Source organism: Microcebus murinus, chromosome 3 (assembly GCF_040939455.1).
Source record: "Microcebus murinus isolate Inina chromosome 3, M.murinus_Inina_mat1.0, whole genome shotgun sequence".
Classification (NCBI taxonomy): Eukaryota; Metazoa; Chordata; class Mammalia; order Primates; family Cheirogaleidae; genus Microcebus; species Microcebus murinus.
The window spans coordinates 74,342,361-74,367,276 of record NC_134106.1 but is presented as its reverse complement, the minus strand read 5'-3'; the positions used below and the strand labels follow the sequence as shown (position 1 = coordinate 74,367,276).

General features: G+C 40.8%; 1 protein-coding gene and 1 pseudogene across 1 annotated transcript in view; both read left to right on the top strand.

Annotated features, from left to right (window-relative positions):
- MERTK (MER proto-oncogene, tyrosine kinase) overlaps nucleotides 1–24,916 on the top strand; it is a 104,119-nt gene that overhangs the window by 67,601 nt on the left and 11,602 nt on the right. The window contains exons 9-15 of the mRNA XM_012742808.3: nucleotides 223–376; nucleotides 3,017–3,170; nucleotides 8,242–8,327; nucleotides 10,802–10,897; nucleotides 11,874–11,954; nucleotides 14,552–14,644; nucleotides 16,044–16,162. Coding sequence (XP_012598262.2) covers nucleotides 223–376; nucleotides 3,017–3,170; nucleotides 8,242–8,327; nucleotides 10,802–10,897; nucleotides 11,874–11,954; nucleotides 14,552–14,644; nucleotides 16,044–16,162 — 783 coding nt within the window. The remainder of the gene's footprint in view (nucleotides 1–222; nucleotides 377–3,016; nucleotides 3,171–8,241; nucleotides 8,328–10,801; nucleotides 10,898–11,873; nucleotides 11,955–14,551; nucleotides 14,645–16,043; nucleotides 16,163–24,916) is intronic.
- Nucleotides 8,338–9,420, top strand: LOC105859179 (small integral membrane protein 8 pseudogene; annotated as a pseudogene).

Sequence of the window (24,916 nt, the reverse complement as noted above, 5' to 3'; positions counted from 1 at the left end):
TCAAGTGTCATATCCTCATGACCCTCATTGCCCCCAAGGCCTGAGGTTGCTGTTAGTCCCCACTTGCCTTTTGGCTCCATTGTTTGTCCCGAGTGAGGCAGGAACACTGTGGGGACGGGGCCCCTAGACATGGGTGGGACAGCTGTCCTCAGAAGGAACTGTGGGTGAGCATGTGCCCCTGGAGCCTCGAGTTTCATTTCCTCTTTTCCTCTCTGCCCCCAGAAAGAGCTGTTTGAGGAAGTCGGCCACAATGGCAGCCATGCTCGGATTTCTGTTCAAGTCCACAACGCCACGTGCACAGTGAGGATTGCGGCCATCACCAAAGGGGGTGTCGGGCCCTTCAGTGACCCAGTGCAGATCTTTATCCCCACTCGCGGTGAGAGCTGGGGCCCTCATTGGCTGGTGGAAGGTGGCAGTCCCGGCAGCGCACAGGTTGCCAGAGAGTAACCTGTGGGGTGGATGGCTGATTAAAGAATGACAAATAAGGACCAAAAGGAATTTTTGCGATGATAAAGTTACAGTAACACACTTCACAGAACTACTGATACCCATGGGTCCTGCTACTGCTGTTACTATTAATGACACTAATGTACTAGGAAGATTAGTCCTTTCAGAATACCAAGATTAGTCCTTTCAGAATACCAATTTTGACTTTACTTATTGAATTTAGTTGAAATGACATATACTGTACGTATCTGAATTTTGGACAAGCAGTGTGGCTAATCCTTAGCCCTCTATGATTGACACTCTTTATTTGCTAGTGCTTATTTTGCTAAGTTTTAAGCAGCACTGCTTGCATGTTTTTACCCATTCAACCCTTGGGTAATGTGCTTTGTGATTTGGTCTGTGCAGAATATGAAATGTTTCCCATGGAAGCCATCCTCTGACTGTCCTGGGCTGACTGAACTAAATGCCCAGCCATGCGTGCTGGCCTTTGCATGTCGCTGGAGTGTCCCTTGGCACGGTGCCACTGTGGTGCCCAAGTGGTTCAAATGCTGTGCTTGATTCTGTAGCCCAGTGAAGCTACCTGTGTTCCGACTCTGATCTTCCCTAGGTTGTTTGATGTTAAACTGCTGTCATAAAATCCACACACAGGTGTCTATATCAGTGTGACTTGTACATTTACAAGTTCACGCCACATATGGCGTTTGTACCCAGTAGTAGATGGGACTTGTGAGCGGACGATTGAGTTCTCATCTGTCTGTTCCCAGTGACCTTCAAACAGACTCTCCCTTTTAGTGCTGAAATGCAACCATATGACATTCCTACAGGCCCCAGGCTCAGTACCTGGGGAACATTGGTCACTCATGTTGGGGAGACAGGATGTGTCTACCTTGTGGAAATTCAAGGACAGTGAGATTCTGATTCTAAAGGGACAGTTTGAAAAATCAGAGTTTAAGACTATAGAGTTTTCATCTTCATTCATGATAAATTCTAAAATTTTTTAAAGGTTTGCTATGCAGGCAGTCCTTGCCTTGCACAGCTCCGATATGCATAAATTTCAGTTACCACAGTTAAATAACATCAGTTCCCCAACCATACAGTTCAAATTTCAGTTACCATCTTATTAATATATCTACTGTAATTACATAAAGCATAAACTTGCCCACCAGCTCTTCAGGCTGTGTATCACCATGTAAATAACAGATGTGAATCGTGACCAGGGGTGTCACTTCTTTCAGAATCTTTTAGCGATTGGTCATTGCATAACCATCATTCAGTTTGTGTGCATCTAATGGAGGCACGTGGCTGTGTTGCCTCCCTGTCTCCAGTGACAAACCCATGTGACACTTTACAAAAACGGGAAATTGAAAGAGGGAATGGGAAAACAAAGAAGGAAGTGCAGCAAAGAAACGAAAAGTGATAGTGTTGGAACTGAAACTTGAATTGAATGTAAGTGGGCCATGGAAAGTTCATACTGCTACTGTTTGATGGACTTTAGATATGCAGCTGAGGTACTTAGTGAAGGTGAAGTTATTGACATAAATGAAGTTGTGACCAAAAAGGATGAAAATGTCCCCAAGAAAGTGACACTGGCAAAAAACTTGACACTAAAGGAATCCACAGAGGTATTTTATAACATTAAAAGCACAAAATATAAAACACTGGAAGTTGATCCAAACTTGGAAAGGTGTGTGACAATTCCCTAAAACTTCAGTCCCACACCCCAGGCCGTGGCCCCCTACCAGTCCTCAGCCTGTTAGGAACCTGTTAGGGCTGCACATCACTGCTCCACCCCTGCCCCTCTGACACCCTCCCCCCCATGGAAAAATTGTCTTCTGTGAGAAACTTAGGAACCCGGCCATACAGCAGGAGGTGAGCAGGTGAACGAGCAAGGCTTCACCTGTGTTTACAGCCTCTCCCCATGGCTCACATCACTGCCCGAGCTCTGCCTCCCCCCACCCACCCATCCGTGGAAAAATTGTCTTCCATGAAACCAGTCCCTGGTGCCAAAAAGGTTGGAGACCACTGCTTTAAAACATAGAAAATATATTCTCTCTGTGTCTTGAGTTACATGATTAGAAAAGGCAAACTCTGTTTACCCTACTCTTGATAAGTTTTTTACAAAAAAAAACACCACTTTAATTCTTAATGTTTTAAATTATAGTGTACCAAGTAAATATTAGTTTTACTGTGTTTTTCATTTTTTAGTACATTTATAACCAACATAGTTTTCCCATTGATTTTTAAAATTATTATTTTTTAACTGACAGTGAAAATTGTATGTATTTATGCAGTACAATGTGATGTTTTGATATATACACACATATACACACACATTGTGGAATGATTAAAGCAAGCTAGTTTCCCATTGATTATCAAAATTATCAAAATCGCATGGTCTCAGTGTGCACAAAGTAAGGACTGCCTGCATTTGTGGATTATAAAAGATAAAAGATTTAACTAAACTCCAAAAGCTTTTGACTGTGTGTTCTTTTGTGTTCCAAGCCAATGTTTCTCATGTATTTTGAATCCCAAAGAGATGTTTGAATTGATTCTGTTGGTATTTTACCAGGTTGGGTAGATTATGCCCCTTCATCAACTCCGGCGCCTGGCAACACAGATCCTGTGCTCATCATCCTCGGCTGCTTTTGTGGATTTATTTTGATTGGGTTGGTTTTATATATCGCACTGGCCATTAAAAAAAGAGTCCAGGAGACAAAGTTTGGGTGAGTGTCCTAGTTGAAAATGTTTGCCCCGTGGTTTTAATTAGGTTGTCGTGCCAAGTGATGATGTTTCCAGTTGGCCCTGCCCCTCATGTTGCACCCAGAGCAAGGGCATGCCTGCCTTGTGCATGCCCAGCTTCCTGACCTCGGCCAATGCCTACAAAGGCAGTGAACAGCAAAAGCCAGCCCTGAAAAGGGTTCTTATACAGACAAGATCATCGGAGGCCTTTACTACTCAAACTGGGTTGCTGTTAAATGAGGATTTGTATTAGAAGCCTTAAAAATGACCCCTATTATTTTTTTAAATGCATGTATAGATGAAAATACAGGAAGGAAATTCATCAAAGCATTAGCAACTCTGGTTGTTATCATTGTGGGTAATTCTGTGTTTCCTTCTTTTTTTGGCCATGCTTTACGTATTTTCTGTAATCATCAGGTATTTTTCTGATACAGAAAAACTATGTTTTAACATTCAAATGAGAAAACTCTCTTATTTTCTATACATCTTACTTTTGTAGCAAATTACTAGTCAAATATCAACAAAAATGAGACACTGTGTTAAAGCAACCTATGAAAAGAAGGGTGTGTATAAATGTTTCTGGAACTCAATTTTCTACTCCAGGGCTTTGCAGTGCATTTGGATTTCCATGAAATCCAGTTTATCAATCATGGGTCAGGAGGAAGCATTTTGTATGAAGCAAGTAGTTGACAACCTGGAGTGAGGCAGAATGAAAGAAGGGTGCAAGGCTATGCTTTGGAGGGGGCTGAGCAGCCCTCTTTCATTGCCTCACCTTCAGAATACTGTGAGAACGTTCCACTCACTCTGAGACTTCCATGGGCATGGGAAGGGGCTTAAGATGGGAGGCTAGGCTGCCCTTTATTTATGTTCATCCCAGTCTTAGGGGTCAGTTACCATCAGTCCCTACAACTCTATCATATCTTAGTATATGAAGTCTAAGAATGACACTTTTAAAGAAGTAGACAAAATCTGATCTAAATTTTGAACACACAATTGGCTATAAAATACATCCCAGGGTCTGGGTGTGGTATATGGGTTCCAGATACAAGTATAGAGAACCTCTGCAGAAGCTGCAAAAATAGCTCATTAATGTGTATTAAAGGCCTGCTAGGCACTGGACACTGTGGCATCCTGGGATACAATGGCAAACAAAATCCTGCCCTCGTGGGGCTCACAGTTCATGGGGAGTCAAGCATTAGTCAAGTAGTCACACAAATAAATATAAAGTAGCAACAGTGGTAGATTTTGTATAAAGGGGTAAGTGAGTGCAATAAGATAATCTGACTGCACTGAGAAAGCCAGGGAAGGCCTCCCTGCAGAGCTGGCTGACCTCTGAGCTAAGATCTGAAGAAAGAGCTGAAATTCATTAAGTGGGGGAGAAGGGAAGAGCATTCCTGCCAGAAAGAACAGCACATGCAGAGGCCTTGTGGTGCATAGAGCCTGGCGTATGGAGTGGAGAACACTGGGTGGGAAATTAAAAGTTCTCCCACTGGCATCCTGCATTAATTCTGTCACTTGGACAAGCCTTTTGACTTTTCCAGGCGTCCCTGGTACTATCTGTCTCTGAATGGTCTCCAAGGTTACTACCAGTCCTAATAGCTATGGTTCTGAATTGAGACTTTTAGACTCAGTCAGTAATGAAAAGATGCTGAGTCTTAAGATGTGGATGTCCTTAAGAATTTGTGGCAGACTGCAGTTTGTGTCATTAGGTGGGAATTCATAGTTAGCGTTGTTGAAACAATCATTGTTATAGAATGATTCATAGATATATTTGCTTGAGACTGCCTAGAATATAGGTTCGGTAAAGATAGAACCAAGAAAATGATGGCCAGAGCTCCTATAAAGGTCCTGAACTCCCAGAGGGCCTGATAAGGCCTCCTAAAATGTGCAACTAAGGTAGTTACACTGGAGGGATGGACTGCAACAGTAAAGGGATGTGCCATTGCCTTTTGAGACTTCGGCCAAGAGTTTTAGGAACAGCATGTAGCAATGCAATTTTTTCCAGTCCCCAGAAATTCAGTACCTTTCTGCTTCTTCTGAGGTCTCCTCTTGGCTCCCTCCTTTCTTGTTTTCCTTTAGGAAGAAATTTAATTTTTTTGTTTAGGATGTTATATGTCATGAAAATATTTTGATTCTGGTTTTAAAATACATTAAAGACAAAGAGCTAGCATGAGATCCACAATAGCATGAAAACTCTAACACTCTTAAGAATAAACCCAATAGATGTGCAAGAGCTTTGTGAAAAAAATGATAAACTTCTTGGCAGTGTTGAAGAAGACTTGAATAAATGGAGAGAAGTGTACTACGTTCATGAATGTCAAGAGATCAGTTTTCCCGAAGTTAACCATAAATTCAATATAATCATCCTCAAAATTGCTGCAGGATTATTCATAAAATTCGGCAAGGGGATTTGAAAATTTACCTGGAAGAGTAAATGCATAGGAATAGCCAAGACAATTTTTTTTTTTTAAACAAGAGTCTCACTTTGTTGCCCCGGCCAGAGTGCCGTGGCGTCAGCCTAGCTCACAGCAACCTCAAACTCCTGGATTCAAGCAATCCTCCTGCCTCCCGAGTAGTTGGGACTATAGGCCTGCTCCACCATGCCTGGCTAATTTTTTCTATTTTTGGTAGAGACAGGGTCTTGTTCTTGCTCAGGCTGGTCTCCAACTCCTGAGCTCAAACAATCTGCCCACCTCGGCCTCCCATCAAGACAATTTTACAAAACACAAAAGTTTGGGTGGAGGGGGCTGGTCCTCCTACACATAAAAACATGTTGAGTGATTAGAACAGTGAGATATTGGTGCAAGCAGAGAGAACTCAGTCTCCAGACAGCACCAGCTGCCCATGTATAGGCCACCTGTGGAAACTGAATATAGGATGAAGATTGCATTTCAAATCTGGAGAAAGGGGGTGGGGCACAGTGGCTCACACCTGTAATCCTAGCACTTTAGAAGGCCGAGGTGGGGAGAATCACTTGAGGCCAGGAGTTCAAGATCAAATCTGGAGAAAGGAAAGAATGTTTGAAAAAACAGACCTTGTTCTCGGCTCTGGGTAGAGAGAGATGACCAAGACAGACATGGAGCTGCCCACATGTAGCCGATAGTCTAGCAGTTGAGAAATGTGGAAGAAAATGCTCCATGTGAAACTATTTCTACCAGCTAGGCCTCCACTAACTCATAAATTTTATACCAAAACATATCATAGACATGATTTGAATTCAACCCTGGTTGTAATAATCTAGGAAAGTTTGAGGTTGAAAGTTGTAGAAATTACCAAAAAGTGGGGCTTCTGAGTACAGCAAATATGTTAACAAGACCACAGTACTATTTCAAATATTTAGGAATAAAACTATTTCTAGGAACCATTAAGCTCAGCAAAAGGTTGAAACAAGTGAAAGCCTGGTAACAGGTTATTTTTATCTCAACTAAAGTCAGTTCCTGTGGGTCCTCCTTACAACAAGACCTATTCATTTGTTCATTATATACAAGCATCTTTCAGTTCATTTTTAAATGAAAATACCTTCATTTTCTACTTATAAAAGTAACATTATTATAGTTTTAAAAAATAGATTATACAAAATAATCAAAAGTAGAAAGTGAAGCCTATCTGTAACCTGGGGTTTCATTCAGTCTTTGTTGTTCTTTTGGCATATGTCCTTCCAAATGTTTTGCTTTGCATAGATATATCTTATTTTCAAAATTGTGTTATCATTTTAAAAATAATCTGTATATCTAAGGTAAATTGAGATCAAGTCTACAATTTAGACTTACTAATGCGTAATAATACTTTCCCACCAACTAGTCTAAAATAGTGACTAAATGGGTTTTTGAAATAGACTTTGTTTTTTAGAATAGTTTTAAGTTTATAGAAATATTGAGAGGATAGTACAGATACTTCCCGTATAGCCTTCATCTAGCTATTAATAGGCTACTATTAATAGCTTGCATTAGTATGGTGTGTTAGTGACAATGAACCTATACTGATACATTATCATTAACTAATGTCTATCTTTATTCAGATTTTTTAAATTTTTACCTATGTCCCTTTTCTGTCCATGATCCCATCAGGGATGCCACATTACATTTAGTTGTTGCATCTCCTTAGACTCTTCTTGGCTGTGAAGTTTCTCAGACTTTCCTTGTCTTCCATGATCTTGACAGTTTTCAGGAATGCTGGTCATGTGTTTTATAGGATGTCCCTCTACTGCAATTTGTTTGATGTTTTGCACATAATGAGCCTGAGCTTATGAGTTATTGAGAGGAAGAACACAGAAGTGAAGTGCCATTTTTATCATGTCCTGTCAATGGAACATACTATCAACATGATTTATCACTGCTGATGGTGACCCTGATCAGCTGGCTGAGGCAGTGTTTGCCAGGTTTCTCTATGTGAAGTTATTTTTTTCTCCCTTTCCATGCTGTGAAGCAAGTCACTGTGCACAGCCCACACTTACAGGGCAAGGATTTAACTCTTCCTCCCCCTTAAGGGCACAGTATCTACATAAAATATTTGAAACTCCTCTGCACAGGAGATTTGTCTCTTCTCCCCATTTATTCAATCATGGTATTTTTTTTGCCTTTTTTTCCCAGCATATTAAGGGGTACAAATGTTAAGGTTACGTATATTGCCCATGCCTCCCTTCCCCGCTCGAGTCAGAGCTTCAAGTGTGACCATCCCCCAAACGTTGCACATCTCTCTCATTATGTTTGTATATTCAATCATGTTTTTATCAGTATGGACTCATTGACATTCATTTTATACTCATAATCCAGTATTACTTTATTGATATTCTTGCTCAGATTGTTACAGCTTTGGCCATTGGAAGCTTATCAGTTATTTCCTGCTTTTGATGGTACCTAGACAGAGTTGTTTTTGATATTGCCAGGTAAGTCTAAAATAGGTCAAAGGAAAGAAACATGTTTCTCCTAGGGGGAAAGTTTTTGTTATAGAAGAGCCCTTTTAAAAGGCAGTGGCTTTGTAGCATCCTTGTGAGATCAGCACCTGCCTTGGTAGCCCTATTTTTATGGTGAGATGTCTTTGTTTTCATTCACCCAGGAACGCGTTCACAGAGGAGGATTCTGAATTAGTCGTAAACTATATAGCAAAGAAGTCCTTCTGTCGGCGAGCCATCGAACTTACCTGTAAGTTGACTTTTGTTTCCCTCTTTGACACAAGTTAAAATACACGAGAACGAAGAAAGAACAGATGATTTTAACGAAAGCCAAAGGAGTTGAAGAATGGATATTTAGAAACCAGTCTTTAGAAACCAGCAAGTAGATAGTCAGACATTGCCATGCACATCTCTGCAGGCTGATTTACTGAAATCTGGAGTTGGACCTGGGGTTAAGTAACTGGGGTTAAGGGCTCATAATGTCATGAAATGAGGAGGGAAAGAGGAACCTTCTGGGGTGACAGGAGATGGGTAAAGGTCAGGAATTTTAAAGTAACTGACATAATCTCAGGCCTAATTTCCTGTTTTCCTGGCAACCAACTCAGAGGACAATTTGCCATCATGCTTAGGTTGAGCATTGTGGTATGAGCTTTGGTGAATCAGAGTTGAACCTTCTGGTTTAAAGAGTGGGATCAAGAGGAGGTGGTAATAAGTCATCATTTGTCAAGATGTCTTCAGCACCTGAGCCTCCAACATTTAAAAAGGAACCACCCAAAGAGAAAGACTTTCAAAACCCAGGGCTCAGAGGGGTGCGCACAACAACCTTATTTCGATCTGTGAATCCAGAGCTCTTCATTAAACCTAACAAACCTGTAATGGCTTTCGGATTGGTAACCCTTTCGCTTTGCATGGTGCATGTTGGTTATCTGCATGCAACACAAGAGAATTAAAAGGACCTCTGTGAAGCTATTGACAGTGAGGGACACAGTTATATGAGGAGGAAAACATCTAAATGGGATTAATAGTGCTGGTGACTGCAAATGGAGCTTTATTCAGGACTCTGAAATCTTCAGATGAAAGACTTTATGAACACACAGTATCATGTTTCTTGTTCTAGAATATGTTAATGAGAAGAGAAGACAGCAGTTGCACCCAGACAACCGTAGTAAATTTTTTCCTTTCATAGCTGCAGCCATCATCTCATTCTTTTTCCACAGAAAATGTCACAATATTTTTCTTTTATTCAATCCTTTTATAAAAATACCATGAGAATAGAAGTTATTTTTGTTAATTATTAAGTTCTATGTAATAAAAATACCCAGTGCTATAAAAAAAAAAAAGAATGGAATCAAGCAGATAATAATGGTCTTGAATAATTTCAGAAAAAGTTTAGTATGTATGTGCAAATATTAACAAATTCATGCTTCTGGATGTTTACCATTAAAAAAGACTTAGAATGATAGAATACAGGTTGCTATGAAATAAAAACTTGCTTAATGTAGCATATTATTAATTACGTTTCTAATCTGTAAGTTTTGACTTTTAGATTTCTCTGTTCTTGCACTTTTTTAATTTTAGAATTTTTAATTTAAAATTTTTAAATTTAAAAAGTTGTTATTTAGGCCGGGCGAGGTGGCTCACGCCTGTAATCCTAGCTCTCTGGGAGGCCGAGGCGGGAGGATCGCTCAAGGTCAGGAGTTCAAAACCAGCCTCAGCAAGAGTGAAACCCCATCTCTACTAAAAATAGAAAGAAATCAATTGGCCAACAAAAAATATATGGAAAAATATTAATCAGAAGGCAGAAGGATCGCTTGAGCCCAGGAGTTTGAGGTTGCTATGAGCTAGGCTGATGCCACGGCACTCTAGCCTGGGCAACAAAGTGAGACTTTGTCTCAAAAAAAAAAAAAAAAGTTGTTATTTAGACCAATTTCTTTGTTTATTGAAGGAGCATTGGAGTAAAATTTTTTTCTCTAAGAACTAATGTGTCCTTTCTAATTATCCACATTTTTTCTTTCAAAGGCTTTCTCATGCCTTAACTGTGGCCCAAAGCAAATGATTTGCCAAATAGTTATTGAATTGGTCTCTCCTGGTTAATTCCTCTTGTTGCCAGCACTTGTCAGTGCTGCGTATCTATTATATACTTTGTCGTATGACGTACCTTATTGTAGAGGATCTTATTCTCTAGTTCCTCGAAGTACTCACCTTAGCACTTTCTACATCATTATAATGAGGTTCCATAAACCATATGTAAAATAATAGCTTGTTCTCTAAATGTTTCCTGTGGTTTGTGAGATCCCTTCCCTGGCATCGGAGGGCAGAGGAGGTGTCCTAGTGGCTCATTTGTATACCATAGTTAGGGATATAATAGTAAAGAATTCACTAGAAGGTACCTATTAACCTATCTTCCTTACCCCTTTAACCCCGGGGACAAACCTCCCCTACGGGAATCTGATGGCAGCTGCTCCTCCCACACAGCGGGAAAAGAAATGTGGTTCTTATCATTCTTCCGAAATAATTTTGCCCTGAAGGATTCATTACACTTACGTTAATCATAGTAGAATTAAGTGTGATATTTTGCTACTGGCACTTTTGGGGGAGAAATAATGAGTACAAAATGAAAAAAAAGAATGTTTATTGTATAGAACTTTAAATGTAATTTTAATTATATTCAAATAAAAGAAAGCACGCTGACAACTCCTATGTATACTCTCACTCTTTTCCTAGTACGGAGCTTGGGAGTCAGCGAGGAGCTACAAAATAAACTAGAGGATGTTGTGATTGACAGGAATCTTCTAGTTCTTGGAAAAATTCTGGGCGAAGGTAAGCTGTCTAAAGTAATTCTTTTAAAATGTGGGGTAAAGGCCGGGCGCTGTGGCTCACGCCTGTAATCCTAGCTCTTGGGAGGCCGAGGCGGGCGGATTGCTCAAGGTCAGGAGTTCAAAACCAGCCTGAGCAAGAGCGAGACCCCGTCTCTACTATAAATAGAAAGAAATTAATTGGCCAACTGATATATATATATAAAAAATTAGCCGGGCATGGTGGCGCATGCCTGTAGTCCCAGCTACCCGGGAGGCTGAGGCAGAAGGATCACTCGAGCCCAGGAGTTTGAGGTTGCTGTGAGCTAGGCTGACGCCACGGCACTCACTCTAGCCTGGGCAACAAAGTGAGACTCTGTCTCAAAAAAAAAAAAAAAAAAATAAAATGTGGGGTAAGAAGGTAAGAAGTTTATTTATTAAATAAAATACCATTTTATGACTTTGAGTTATAATACAGATAGTTATGTTTTATAATTTAAAATAATGGGGTAGATAGTGATTCTTGAAACTGAGATTTGGCAAATGAAAAGATCCTCTTCTGTACCCTCAAAAAATATTAATTCTTTTTCTTCATTGAAAAGAGTACAATTCATTAATCAGTTTCCTATGTACTTAAAATGTATTCCTCTAGTTCTCAAGTTTTTGTTCTTGGCACCTTTCTAATTAGTTAAATAGGAAGGAAGATGAAAATACATATTTAATTTGGTAAATTGTTCTTAGGATAAATAATAATGGTATTAAGAATGATAATGGTATTAAGAGTTTGTGCTTTATGAACTTTAACAATATGTTTCATGTTCTCCTGTAAGTGTCTTGGATTGTTACAGTGCTTACTAAGTTGGCGAGCTAAGGTAGGTCTGAGCCACTCAAGCTCGTGACAAGCAACTAGTGCATAGCACAAGGCCCAGGTGTGCGAGTGCGCGTGTTTCTGTGGTCGAGGGGATTTTGCACAGTGCCCATATAGATGTTTTGCTTCACAGGAGAGTTTGGGTCTGTGATGGAAGGAAATCTTAAGCAGCAAGATGGGACCTCTCAAAAAGTAGCAGTGAAGACCATGAAATGTGAGTTACCAATGATGAAACCCATTCTTCTGGGGCGGGCAGGTGCCTCAGTATTGGGTGCTCCACGAGGCCAGTGATGGTGTTCATATGTTGTGATCTCAGCTGCTGGTGGGTTGGAAGGCAGTGCAGAACACTGGCCACCAGGGGAGTTACCATAATGAGCTCTTCACACACGCATTACATAGTCTTCACGCTCGTGGCAGTAACATTTGTTACCTTTACTATCTCTTGCATGTTCTTGTACACACTTGCACTCTCTATCTCTGTCTGTCTATCTTTTCCTCCTTCTCTCTCATCTAGCAGAGCTAACAGCTCCAAAGGAAGGTGTGAGTTTCTGAGGCAGGGGTGATCTGGTAGTCTGACCCCGGCGGTTGGTCTGGCTGCTCTGTCTAGTGTGGTGGGCCCACTTCCTCATTTGAGGATGATTACATAGCCCTGGGGAAGCTGTGGGCTGCCTGGAAAGTAAGTTTCCCAGAAAGAGGAGAAATACTCTTTGATCAAAGACATAATGAAGAGCTGCTATCACAAGGTAGAACCTCCAAGCAAGCTGGGAAGAGAGCCAGCAGCAGGTCAGGGAGGGCCGTGTTAAGTCATAGCAGAGAGTCTGCTTTTATCCTGCAAGGAGTAAGTGCTATTAAGAGTCTTAAACAAATGAGGAACAGAGCAGGTTACATTCTAGACAGTTCACTTTGGTGTTGGTGTGGAGGAGAATGAATCACAGTGTTGACAAAAATAGTGGTAGATGTCAGTTAGGGTACTAGAATCTGTGCAGACATCTATATAGATAAGGAAACTGTCTTTAGTGACTTGCTGACTTGTCAAAGTGAAATAGCTAGAAAGAGGCAGATTGTGCTGGACTTTTTCATTACCGTAAGATGACCAGGCTTCAGTGGTAGAACAAGGTATCATTTCCCTCCATGTCCTTCCAGCAAGTGCATTTCTGGAGTTGGGGCCACACAACTGTCTCAGTTTGACTCTGCAGGGGTCTAGCCGGTCATGGCCCACCACCAGGGCACCCAGGAAACAGACCATGACCATGTGACATCACACCTGCAGTCTTCATCATGAGTCGTATGGATGTAGATTGTTCGGTGTTGAGTTTGTCAATATTCTTGATCTTGCTTTCTTATTTCCTGTTAAATACTACTTCTGATCAAGGAATAAAGTAAAGTTGGTTTCTTCCTAAGATTTAAATTTATTATTTACTGGACAGTAAAATATAAGTTAGATTAGAAGCATATATTGAGACTCTTAAAGCAAAATTGGAGGCTAAAGTTCGATTCACAATAACCAAGTCACATGGGCCAGTGCTTTTTGCTTTTTAAATATATCATAATGGCTAATACTTGTGTGATGCTCGCTGTGAGCCAAGGGACACTGCCACCATTCCTGCATCCATCTGTACAATAGGAACAGAAAGTCAGCACAACTAGGAAAGAGGTTCAAGAACTAGCCCCCAGAAACTAAGACACCCTGAAGTTAGAGTACTCTCCAGGGCTGAACCCACTATGCAGCCACACTCTGCACTGTTCCTGCCTCTTGAGTTATTGTCTTTGAGCCTCATGCTGTGTTTCTGGGGGTGCTTCCATTATCCCTATTTAAGGATGTAAGGCAGGGGGGTTTAGGGAGCCTGAAGGAAGGAGCTGAGTCTAAGCAGAGCCACTGCTTAGACTCAGCGGCCTGAGTCTGGCCTGGCTCTGCTATTCTTTAACTTAAATAGAGCAACTTGCATAGGAATTACAACCAAGCTAATTATCAAAGATTGAAAGCATAGTCTCTGGCCCCTAAATCCTCAGGCTCATCTACATTTGCCTAGAGGTTTGTCCCTTGGGGAAGGGTTTGCAGGCAGATTCATACCCCTCTGTCCCCCCTCACCCCACCCATAGACCTGGTTGTTTGCAGTCAGCAAAGGGAATAGGTGAGGGCAAAGTGGGCAGACGTTTCGCAGGTGTATAGATTTTTTTAAATTATTCTAAATTTGTTTTAATAGGAAGAATAATATTTAATATATATTAAGCCCATAGTATGGTACAGATACTGTGCTAGGTATTCTCATGTGTGATTTCCATCAGCAGTTATGCCCTGTTAAAACAAATTCCCTAAAGCCAGCCTGCTTTATATTTTGTTTCTTTGTTTTTAATTATAGTAAAATACACATAACATAAAATTGATCATCTTAACCATTTTTAAATATACAGTTCAGCAGTATTATGTAAGTTCATAGTGCTGTGTAACCATCACCATCATCTTCTCCAGAACTTTGCATCTTGCAAAACTGCAACTCGGTACCGGTTACCACTTGGTTTTGTGCAGTTCTGTGGGTTCCGACCACTGTGCTAGGTCGCGGACCCACCGTTGCAGGATAGCATGTACAGAACAGTGTCACAGCCCTGAAAATCCCCGTGCTTCAAGTGTTTGTTTCTCTTTTCTCTCCCCCAACCCCCACCTTCCCCAACAACCACTCATCTGTTTCTTGTCCCTAGAGTTTTGTCTTTTCCCGACTTTAGTTTTAAAGAACAAAAATTGCTATTGCCTGTCCCCCCTCCCCTCAACTGAGTAAATTATTTATGCCTAACATTTTCCGCTTTTTTCTTTAGTGGACAACTTTTCACAGCGGGAGATCGAGGAGTTCCTCAGTGAGGCAGCGTGTATGAAAGACTTCAGCCACCCAAATGTCATCCGACTTCTAGGTACCTCAGAAATGCGGAAGTGGGGGGCCGAGGGGGCTCAGCAGATCTACTCTGTGCCAAAGGGAAAAAATCTCTGGTGTAGATAAGTTTATGCTTTGTATAAACCCAAAGTATTTTATAACAATGAGTTCTTCACCCAGAAGACTTCTTATGATTACATTCTCTGAGTCTGATAGTAAAGATAAAATGGCTTTGCATTTTCTGGACACAGAAGAGCTCAGGAATGATTAGAGTGTCCACAGAATTCTAGGAGAGTGTGAATTAAATAGCCCCAGCTACTCAAAGGCAAGACACAAGAGCTGGTCATATTATAATTTTTATTGATTTAAGGTTATCCATGAATCAAATGCCACTGGGGTAAAGCTATAAAAGTAGACAGATTCCATAGATCATCTTTGAGAAATAATTTGTTAACCTATTTGAAATTTCTGATTTCTTATGATCATGGTGCATGGATAACTTCATGGAACATGATTTAACAGTTCCATAGAATGTATTTGACATAATTTGTATTTGCAGCTTTGTTGGCTAAAAAATATAAAAGAGGTGATTAGGTATTGAATGGATGCTGTGTAAGTGACACAATTCCAAGAGAGAAGAGCAATCCGGATGGACATAATTGAATTTTCTGCTGACCTCTTTCTTTTTTGTTTCTTTTTTTTTTCTGTGCTGTGAATTTGATACATGTTAAATTCTTTTGGGATCTTTCAAAGTTTTGAATGATTGACACTGCAGAGAGATGTAAAAAACTAATGTTTGGTTACAATATTATGTCAAAGAAACTACTGTTATTCATTCGCAGCTATTAGCTTTAGCAGGCTCTGAGAACAATTGTGCTTTGTAATCACGCCACAAAGGGCAAGTGCTTTGCAAGCCTGGGATCAGGTGACCAGCTGTAGCTCTTGAATTCCATGATAAATGGTAGTGTGGCTTTTCCTTTATGTAACTGTTAAATTTTAGGGATGTAGATTTTATGTATAAGCCCTCAAAATTATTTTAATAGTTTTAAGCATTTGGTTAGTGTGGACTTCTTCATATAAATAAGCATCTGATTATCACATGAAACTAGTTTGCCCTTGAATCCCAATGGCCTCTCTACCCCTCAGTTAGACTTAGTCCAGAAAAACTCCTAGGTTTCTAAAAGGCTGTATTTATTACAAATTCATTTTTCAGAACCCTCAGGCAAAGTCTGGCACTAATTTGAAAGAAGGGGGGAAAAAGTAGTGGGCTCCGAGTGTGTTTCATTTTCTACAACACAGCGTGCCAGTTAGGGGCTCTTGTTTCTCTAAACTGTTAACTTGGTGGCACGTGGTTTCAATTTGGCCAGTGGTCCCCCAGCGCTTTCCTGCTCGCATGTAACAAGGGCTCTTTGTGACTGGGTCTGTGTTTTTGATTTCAGGCGTATGTATAGAAATGAGCTCTCAAGGCATCCCAAAGCCCATGGTGATTTTGCCCTTCATGAAATATGGGGACCTGCATACCTATTTGCTGTACTCCCGACTGGAGACAGGACCAAAGGTAATAATCTACTTGTATTGCCTCTGAACAGTTCTCAGGGCTTATGTGACAGAGCCTGGACAACCAAATTGTGTAACCTTGAAAACGAAAGAGGGAAGGAGAGGACACTGACCTTTGTTCAGTGCCCACTGTGCACCCAGGGGTGAAATGTGGTATGTGTTCTCACAGCAGGCCTGCTCGAGAGTGTTATTATTTCTGCTTTACGGTGGGGGGAGGCAGCTGGGCACACAGTCTCATGGCCAAGATCTCACCGACTCTGGAGTCAGGTGGGCCAGGCTCCCAGTCCTGCACTTCATGCCCCTCGTGGCTATGTACTAGTGCACAGATGATGCGAAGGCCATCAAATTAGTTCTTGGGAACCCTAAACCCACTCCCACTGGCTCTGCAGACAAGCCACCGGGGGCAATTGTCCCTGTGTGCGACCAGTGTGGTGGAGTCCTGCACACTCCCCTGTACCTAGGTTTGCAGTGGCTTGGGGTCAGCCCAGTCACCTTCCCCAAAGTGAAGGTGTGCTATGAGACTTGCTCACAAAGTCTTAATGTTTATTAAGGAAGGTTTATTCAGTCCATTAGTTCATCCTGTGAACAAGTGCTGGCTCCAAGCAGGATGCTGAGCTCTGGGGACGCTGAAGGAGACGTGACAGGTGTGGTTCCTGACCCATGGAACTAGCACTGCTGGTGGGCGAGGGGGAACAGGAGACAGGTGGTGGGTCATTCCCAGTGAAGGGGAGCGGTGGGGGTGCTGTGGGCACAGAGAGCACAGGGGCCCAAATGCCACGCAGGCTGGGCAGAGCGCCCTGCAGGGGTGGGGCAGGCTGGGCAAACAGGCTGGGGCAGGGGTGTCAAAGCACAGTGGGAGGACCTCATGGTGACCATGCTGGTGGCAGCCAGAACTTCCCCATTTCAGTCACCTGAGGAACGTTGGCAGTTTCGAGGCAGAGCCTGAGACCAGGTGTGGGGGTCGCAGTGTTGCCTCACCTGATGAGCTGAGAGGCTGCGCGTTCCCCCGCCCTGCCTGGTCATCTGGAATCTCTGAGTGGGGTGAAGCCAGAGCAGGACGGGGCCCGGCTCATTCTGAAAGGTGCTTGGGCCCTGTGTGCTGTCAGGTAGCCTCTCATTTTTGAAGCCCCCTGTCTTGGCTCATTCAGTATGAAATGGCTGGATGCCAGGTCTGTTTCAGTTCCCATAGGAGCCTGCGGGGCTCTGTCCTCCAGTAGCTCGCTGAGGGTGAACTTACCCCGTCCATCTTTCTCTTTATCGTGAGCCCGTCCATCCTTAGAATCAGAAGATCTGTTGGGAACTGGCGGGCCGGCATGCCTGCCTTCAGCAGTGCCCCTACAGAGGCCAGCACCCCCTGCCCTGAATCCCCACAGCACTGAGAAACCAGGCAGAAACAGGACCTCAGACGGAAGTGCCGAGACCTCCTGCAACTAATGGACTTAATAGCCACAGGTTGCAGGTGACTGATAGAGTTACATGAACTGTGACAACAGGAATGATGACTGTGGGCCTTCATGGGGGAAATCAACTTAGAAAAACACCAGTTTCTTCATCCCAAGAGACAGGTAAATCTGTATAAACAGCCCTTTATTTAAAATGTGGGAAGGTAGTTGAAACAGGCAGACAAAAACATGAGAGTCAAGTTAGGGTCAGCACATCCTGGAACCTCCTCTGCTGTGTCCTGCTGACCCCATTGGCACTTTATGCCTGTGTGTGAGGGAGGGGAAGGGATTTTTGCTTTGCATTTTTTTCCCTTGTTCTGTTCTTCCCAGAGAAGGTCTAAGTGACCTAAGTAGGAGAATGGTCCCCTTTGCTCTCTTATAGTTCCCCCCATGGCCCCAGGCCCAGACTTATTCCTGTTCTTTTCCATGTAGCAACTCTTAAGTCTTCCACCAGCATGAGTACTGACCCAGAGACAGGAAATTGTACTGGCCACATCACACAACTATTATAAAATCACTGAGGCTCCTCCAAAGAGGGGAAGGGCCTAGTCCAAAGTACGGAACATTTATGGATGTGGCTGAGTTTTTCTGCTTTCTTCCTAAAAAGGAAGATAATAAAGCATTATAAAGACCCTATAAAAGAAGAAAACATTATCCACAATTTCCAGCACCTTAGTACAATTGTTAGCAACTTTAGACATTCTCCTCTCATGACTTATTCCTGGTCTGTGTGTCTCATATGCTTGTCATCACTACATACACACCTGTGCAGAGAACGACAATGGCTAACATGTCTCAAGCATTTAGCATAGGCCAGCCTGCATTTTGCATGTATGAATGCATTAGGACCACAACAACCCTGGGAAGTACTTACTAATAGAATCTCAGGTGAGGAAACTGAGGCACAGAGAAGAAGCTGGTGGAAACAGAGTTGGCCTCCAGGGTACAGACTCCATGCCTCCAGCTGTCCTTCCTCGGATTGCCCCATCCCCTGTGTGCCCCTCCCACAGGGCAGCCCCCAGACAGAGCACTGCACCCCATCTCCTTCCCTGGAGTCTGTTTCATGTCGACAGGTGATTTCACTCACATTTAACTTCCTGGTATGTTGTATGGTTTTCCTAATAACTTTTTTTTTTAGAGAGATAGAAGTTTCATGTTGTACAAGGTTGCATTTTGTAGTAAAAAAATAAAAATACACAGGGCTATTTGATGTCCAAAGATTGTCTTGTGAAGCTTAACTTGTCCCCATTTTTTGGACCCCTATGCAAAAATAGCCTCATATTGTATGTCTTTCTTACATCTTTGTAGAAGAGAAATAGAGAGACAATTTATATGCTTTTTAAAAATATTTTTTAAATTATCATTTTTTCCCATTTTGTTGCATAGTTCTGTGAATTTTAATACATGTATAGATTAATGTACCCATAATTTCAATCAGGATACAGAACAGTTCTATCACCCAACAAAAATTCCCTTCTGTTCCCTCTTTGTCATAACACCTCATACCCCCCTGGCTAACCTGTGCTCACCACTGATCTGTTCTCTACCACTATGGTTTCGTATTTTCAAGAATATCATATACATGGAGTCATACAGTGGTAATCTTTTAAGACTGTCTTCCTTCACTCACCATTATTCCTTTGAGATGCACCCAAGTTGTTGGGTGTGTCAATAATTCATTCCTTTATTCTTGCTGTGTAGTTTTCCATTGTATGGATATGCCACAGTTTATCTATTCACCTGTTGAGGGACATATGTGTTGTTTCCAGGTTTTAGCAATCATGAATGAAGCTGCTATAAAATTTCATATTTAGGCTGATGTAGTTCCTCACACCTGTAATCCTAGCACTCTGGGAGGTAGAGGCAGGAGGATTGCTTAAGGTCAGGAGTTCGAGATCAACATGAGCAAGAGTGAGACCCTGTCTCTACAAAAGATAGAAAAATTAGCCAGGCATGGTAGTGTGTACCTATAGTCCCAGCTACTGGGGAGACTGAGGCAGGAAGATCACTTGAGCCCAGGAGTTTCAGGTTGCTGTCAGCTACGATGATGCCACTGCACTCTAGCCTGGGTGGCAGAGGAAGACCTTATCTCAAAAAAAAAAAAAAGAAATATATATATATATATATATATATATATACATACATACATATATATATATGTATATGCAAATTTCTGTGTGAAGTCTTCATTTTTCTAGAGTAAATGCCCGGGAGTAGGATGCTGGGTCATATGGTAAGTGTGTGGTTAGCTTTATAGGAAACTGCTAAACTGTTTTCCAGAGTGGCTGCACCATTTTACATTCCTACCAGCAGTGTATGAGAAATTCAGTTCTCCTCATTCTTATTAGCACTTGGTAATATAAGTAGTGGTTTTTCTTTTGTTTTTTTTGTTTTTCGTTTTCTGATAGATGTGTAGTGATATCTTGTCATGGCTTTTATTTACATTTCCCTAATGATTAATGATGTTGAGTATCTTGTCATGTCCTTATTTGCCATCCTTATGTCCTCTTTGGTGAGTGGCTGTTCAAGTCTTTTGTTCCTTTTTTTATTTAAGTTGTTGATTTTCTTATTGTTCTTTATATATCCTAAATACAATTCCTTTGTTGGATACCTGATTTTCATAGATTGTTTTCTAAGTTTGTAGCTAGTCTTTGCATTGTCTTTTTTTGTTGTTGTTCTTCATTTTATTTATTTATTTATTTTTTATTTCGGCATATTATGGGGGTACAGTTTTTAAGGTTTCAATAAATGCTCATTCCCCCCCCCCACAAGTCTGAGTCTCCAGCATGACCATCCCCCAGATGTGCACATCTCACTCATTATATATGTATATACCAGCACCCCTCCCTGCATTGTCTTAACATGAGCAAAAACTTTTAAATTTTGATAAAAGTCCTATATATCAGTTTTTTTCTTTTGTGAGTCATGCTTTTGCCGTCATGTCTAAGAACTCTTTGCCTAACTTCTGGTAAAAATGATTTTCTCCTATATTTTCTTCTAAAAATGTTGTGGTTTTACATGTTACATTTAAGTGTGGGATCAATTTTGTGTTATTTTTTGTATAGGGTTTGAGATTTAGTTCACAAAGTTTGCTTTTTTGCATATGGATGACCAGTACCATTTGTGAAAAGACTATCCTTAATCCATTGAATTGCTTTTGCACCTTTGTCAAAAAGCAATTGGCTGTACATTTCTGAGATCTTTGTTCTGTTCCATTAAACTACATGCCCTTTGCCCCTATCACATTGTCTTGATGACTGTAGCTTTATGGTAAGTCTTAAAATCACATCATGTGATTCCTCCTGCTTTATTCTATCTTTTCAGAATTGTTTTAGCTATTCTAGGTTCATTGCCCTTCCATATAAACTTTAGAATCAGTTTGTCTGTGTCTGCCAAAAGTTCTGCTGTGATTTTATCTTCTTTTGAACAAAATAACAAGTGTGGAAAACAAGTACATAGCATTTTATTGACTAATGAATAGTTTCTGTTTGCAAAAATACAAAGTGTATCTTCCATGATGGAAAATAATTTCCAAGTGTTATAAATATAAAAAGGAATGTATTTTCCTATTTTGATACTCAGTAGCCTCAGATAAAGATGGAAGACACAGAGTACTTAGAAAAACAGGAAAATCAAGATTTTACTCAGATCTTTTCTTTGCTGCTGTGTTCAGTCAGTTCTCTGGGAGTAAACACCCTTTGTTCCTGTTGGAATTCCCTAAGACTAGGTGTATGTAAATGTGCTTCTCCTGCAGGGTTTGGGTGCTGGACCCACAGTGCCACTCAGACCTCTATGTGAATGGCAGGCACCTCAGGAGGTGTGCAGGGCAGACAGGCAGATGACAAGACATGACCCCAGTTCTCAGAGGTTGACAGTACATAGGGAGGCAGGCTGTAATGACATGCATCAAACAGGCGTGAGCCACCCGTTCTAGAGCCTCAGGAAAGAAACACATTCAAACTGGAAAAACCTTTTAAATATTCCAACACTACCATCGTGGCCATCCTCAAAGGAGCAGTAGGAATGAAATGGACAATTAAGAGAAGCACACAGCCAGCATCAGAATGAGCAAAGACCAAGCGATCTGAGAACACACTGTTTTGTTTTGTTTTTTGGTTTTCTTTTAGGAAAAGCAGGTTGTCTCATATGGCAACAACAAAGTAGTAGAAGGATGAGAGGAGGGTGATAGAGGACAAGTTGGGGCCAACTTTTAGGGTCTGCAACAGGCAGGACGACTTGACCAGCATGGAATACAAAGTCCAACTCAAAATGACCTTACAAGGGAGATACAGAATCTCATGCGATATAGGCCAGAGGTAGCACAGCTCCAGAGCTGGCCACTTCTGTCCTCAGCGACATCATCAAGCATCCAGAAGTGTTTCACCTTTCTGCTTATCCATCTGCAGCTGGCGATCCACGCGGTCACAAGACAGCAGCCGCTCCTCCAGCGTCACCTCCTCACACCAGTCTCCAGAGACAAAGGAGAGAAGCCTGCTTTTTGTCTCTTTTTTCTCTTTTCCTGCAGTTACATTTTTTTTTTGATAACAACTTTATTGGGATACAATTCAAGTACCATACAATTTAAAGTGTTCAATTCAGTGGTTATTAGTATATTCCAGAATTGTGCAACCATCACCACGATCAGTTTTAGATCATTTCCATCACCTAAACAAATAAACAAAAACAAAATCCATACCCTTTAGCAGTCACCTCTGAATCCCTTTTTACTGCTCCTCCCTTGCTCCTAGCCCTAAGCAACCACTAACCTATCTTTATATTTGCATATTTGTGACACATCATATAAATGAAATTATCTCAATCTATAGTTTTTTGGTGGCTAGCTTCTTTTACTTCCATAATTTTTTCAAGGTTTATCCATGTTGTAGCATCAGTACTTCATTCTTATTTATAACTGGATAAATATTCCATTGTGTGGATATACCATGCTTTGTCTATTCATCTGTTGATGGACATTTGAGTTCACTTTTTCTGGCTTTTATGAATAATACTTTATGAATGTTTTGCACAAATTTTTGCATTGACATGTTTTAAATTCTTTTGGTATATACCTAGCTGTAGAATTGCTAGATCAAGTGGTAACTAAATGTCTAACTTTTTGAGAAACTCAAGATTGTTTTCTAAAGTAGCCACATCATTTTCCATTGCCACCAGCAATGTACAAGGATTCCAATTTCTTCACATCCTCACCAACACTTGTTTTTATCTCACATTTTTTTTTTTTTTTTTTTGAGACAGAGTCTCACTTTGTTGCCCAGGCTAGAGTGAGTGCCATGGTGTCAGCCTCGCTCATAGCAACCTCAAACTCCTGGGCTCAAGGGATCCTCCTGCCTCAGCCTCCCAAATAGCTGGGACTACAGGCATGCACCACCATGCCCGGCTAGTTTTTTCTATATATATTAGTTGGCCAATTAATTTCTTTCTATTTATAGTAGAGACGGGGTCTCGCTCTTGCTCAGGCTGGTCTCAAACTCCTGACCTCGAGCAATCCGCCCGCCTCGGCCTCCCAGAGTGCTAGGATTACAGGCGTGAGCCACCGCGCCCGCCCCTATCTCACATTTTTATTCTAGCCATTCTAGTGGGTGTGAAGTGGTCTCTTATTCTCCTTTTGATATGCATTTCTGTGATGACTAATAATGTTGAGCATCTTTTCATATGCTTTTTGGCCATTTGAATATCTTCTTCGGAGAAATGTCTGTTCTGATCCTTTTCCTATTTTTAATGGGGTTATCTGTCTTTTTGTTATTAAGTTTTATGAGTTGTGTGTATATTCTAGATACAAGTTCCTTATCACATGTGTGATTTGCAAATATCTTCTTTCTGTGGCTGTCTTTTTGCTTTCTTAATGGTGCTCTTTGAAACACAAATGTTTTTAATTTGGGTGAAATCCGATATATCTTTTTTTTCTTTGGTTACTTGTGCTTTTGGTGTCATGTCTAAGAAATCATTGCCCAGTCCAGTCACAAAGATTTACCCCTATGTTTTCTTCTAAGAATTTTATAATTTGGGCTCTTACATCTAGGTCTCTGATCCATCTTTTGATCATTTGAGTTAATTTTTGTATATGGTTTGGGGTAGAGGACAAATTTCATTCTTTTACGTGTAACCATTGTTTGAAAGGACTATTCTTTCTCTATTGTGAATGGTTTTGACATCCTTGTTATAAATCAATTGACAAAAAAAAAAAGTTGGCCATATATTGGCTTACTCCTGGACTCTCAGTTCTATTCCATTGATCTACATGCCTATTTTTATTCCAGTACCATACATACTGCCTTAATTATAGTTGCTCTGGAGTAACTTTTTTTTTTTGCTCCAAGGAGTTGGGAACATATGTAATAACTTTTTAAATCCTTAAATGTTAGTCCTCCAATGTTTTTTATGTTTTGTTTTTTTTGTTTTTTGTTTTTTTTTGAGACAGAGTCTCGCTTTCTTGCCTAGGCTAGAGTGAGTGCCGTGGCGTCAGCCTAGCTCACAGCAACCTCAAACTCCTGGGCTCAAGTGATCCTCCTGCCTCAGCCTCCTGAGTAGCTGGGACTACAGGCACAAGCCACCATGCCCGGCTGATTTATATATATATATATATATATATATATATATATATATATATATATATATATATATATATATATATATTAATTGGCCAATTAATTTCTTTCTATTTTTTTATGGTAGAGACGGGGTCTCGCTCAAGCTGGTTTTGAACTCCTGACCTTGAGCAATCCGCCCGCCTCGGCCTCCCAGAGTGCTAGGATTGAGCCACCGTGCCGGCCTCAATGTTGTTCTTATTCAAGTTTTTTTTGGCTATTTTGCATTTGTTGAATTTCCATATGAATTTTAGGATCAGCTTGTCAATTTCTACAAAGAAGCCAGCTGGTTGATCAATATGGGGAGTTTTGCCATCATAACAAGATTAAGTCTTCCAATTTATGAACACAGGATATCTTTCCATGTATATAGATCTATAATTTCTTTCAACATTTTATATTTTTCAGAATACAAGTTTTACACTTCTTTGTTAAATTTATTTCTAAGCATTTTATTTTTATTCTGTTGTAAACGAAATTGCTTTTTTAATTTCATTTCCAAATTGTTCATTGCTCTTATGTAAAAATACAATTGATTTTTGTATGTCCATTTGGTATCCTGCAACCTTGCTGAACTCATTTATTAATTGTACCACACAATTATTTTTTTTTAATGACTTTGGTCATAGTCTCTAAGAATAACATAATTATTCTAGGAAAAAAAGAATAACACAAATGAATAGTACCTGATATTCATTATACCTTAAT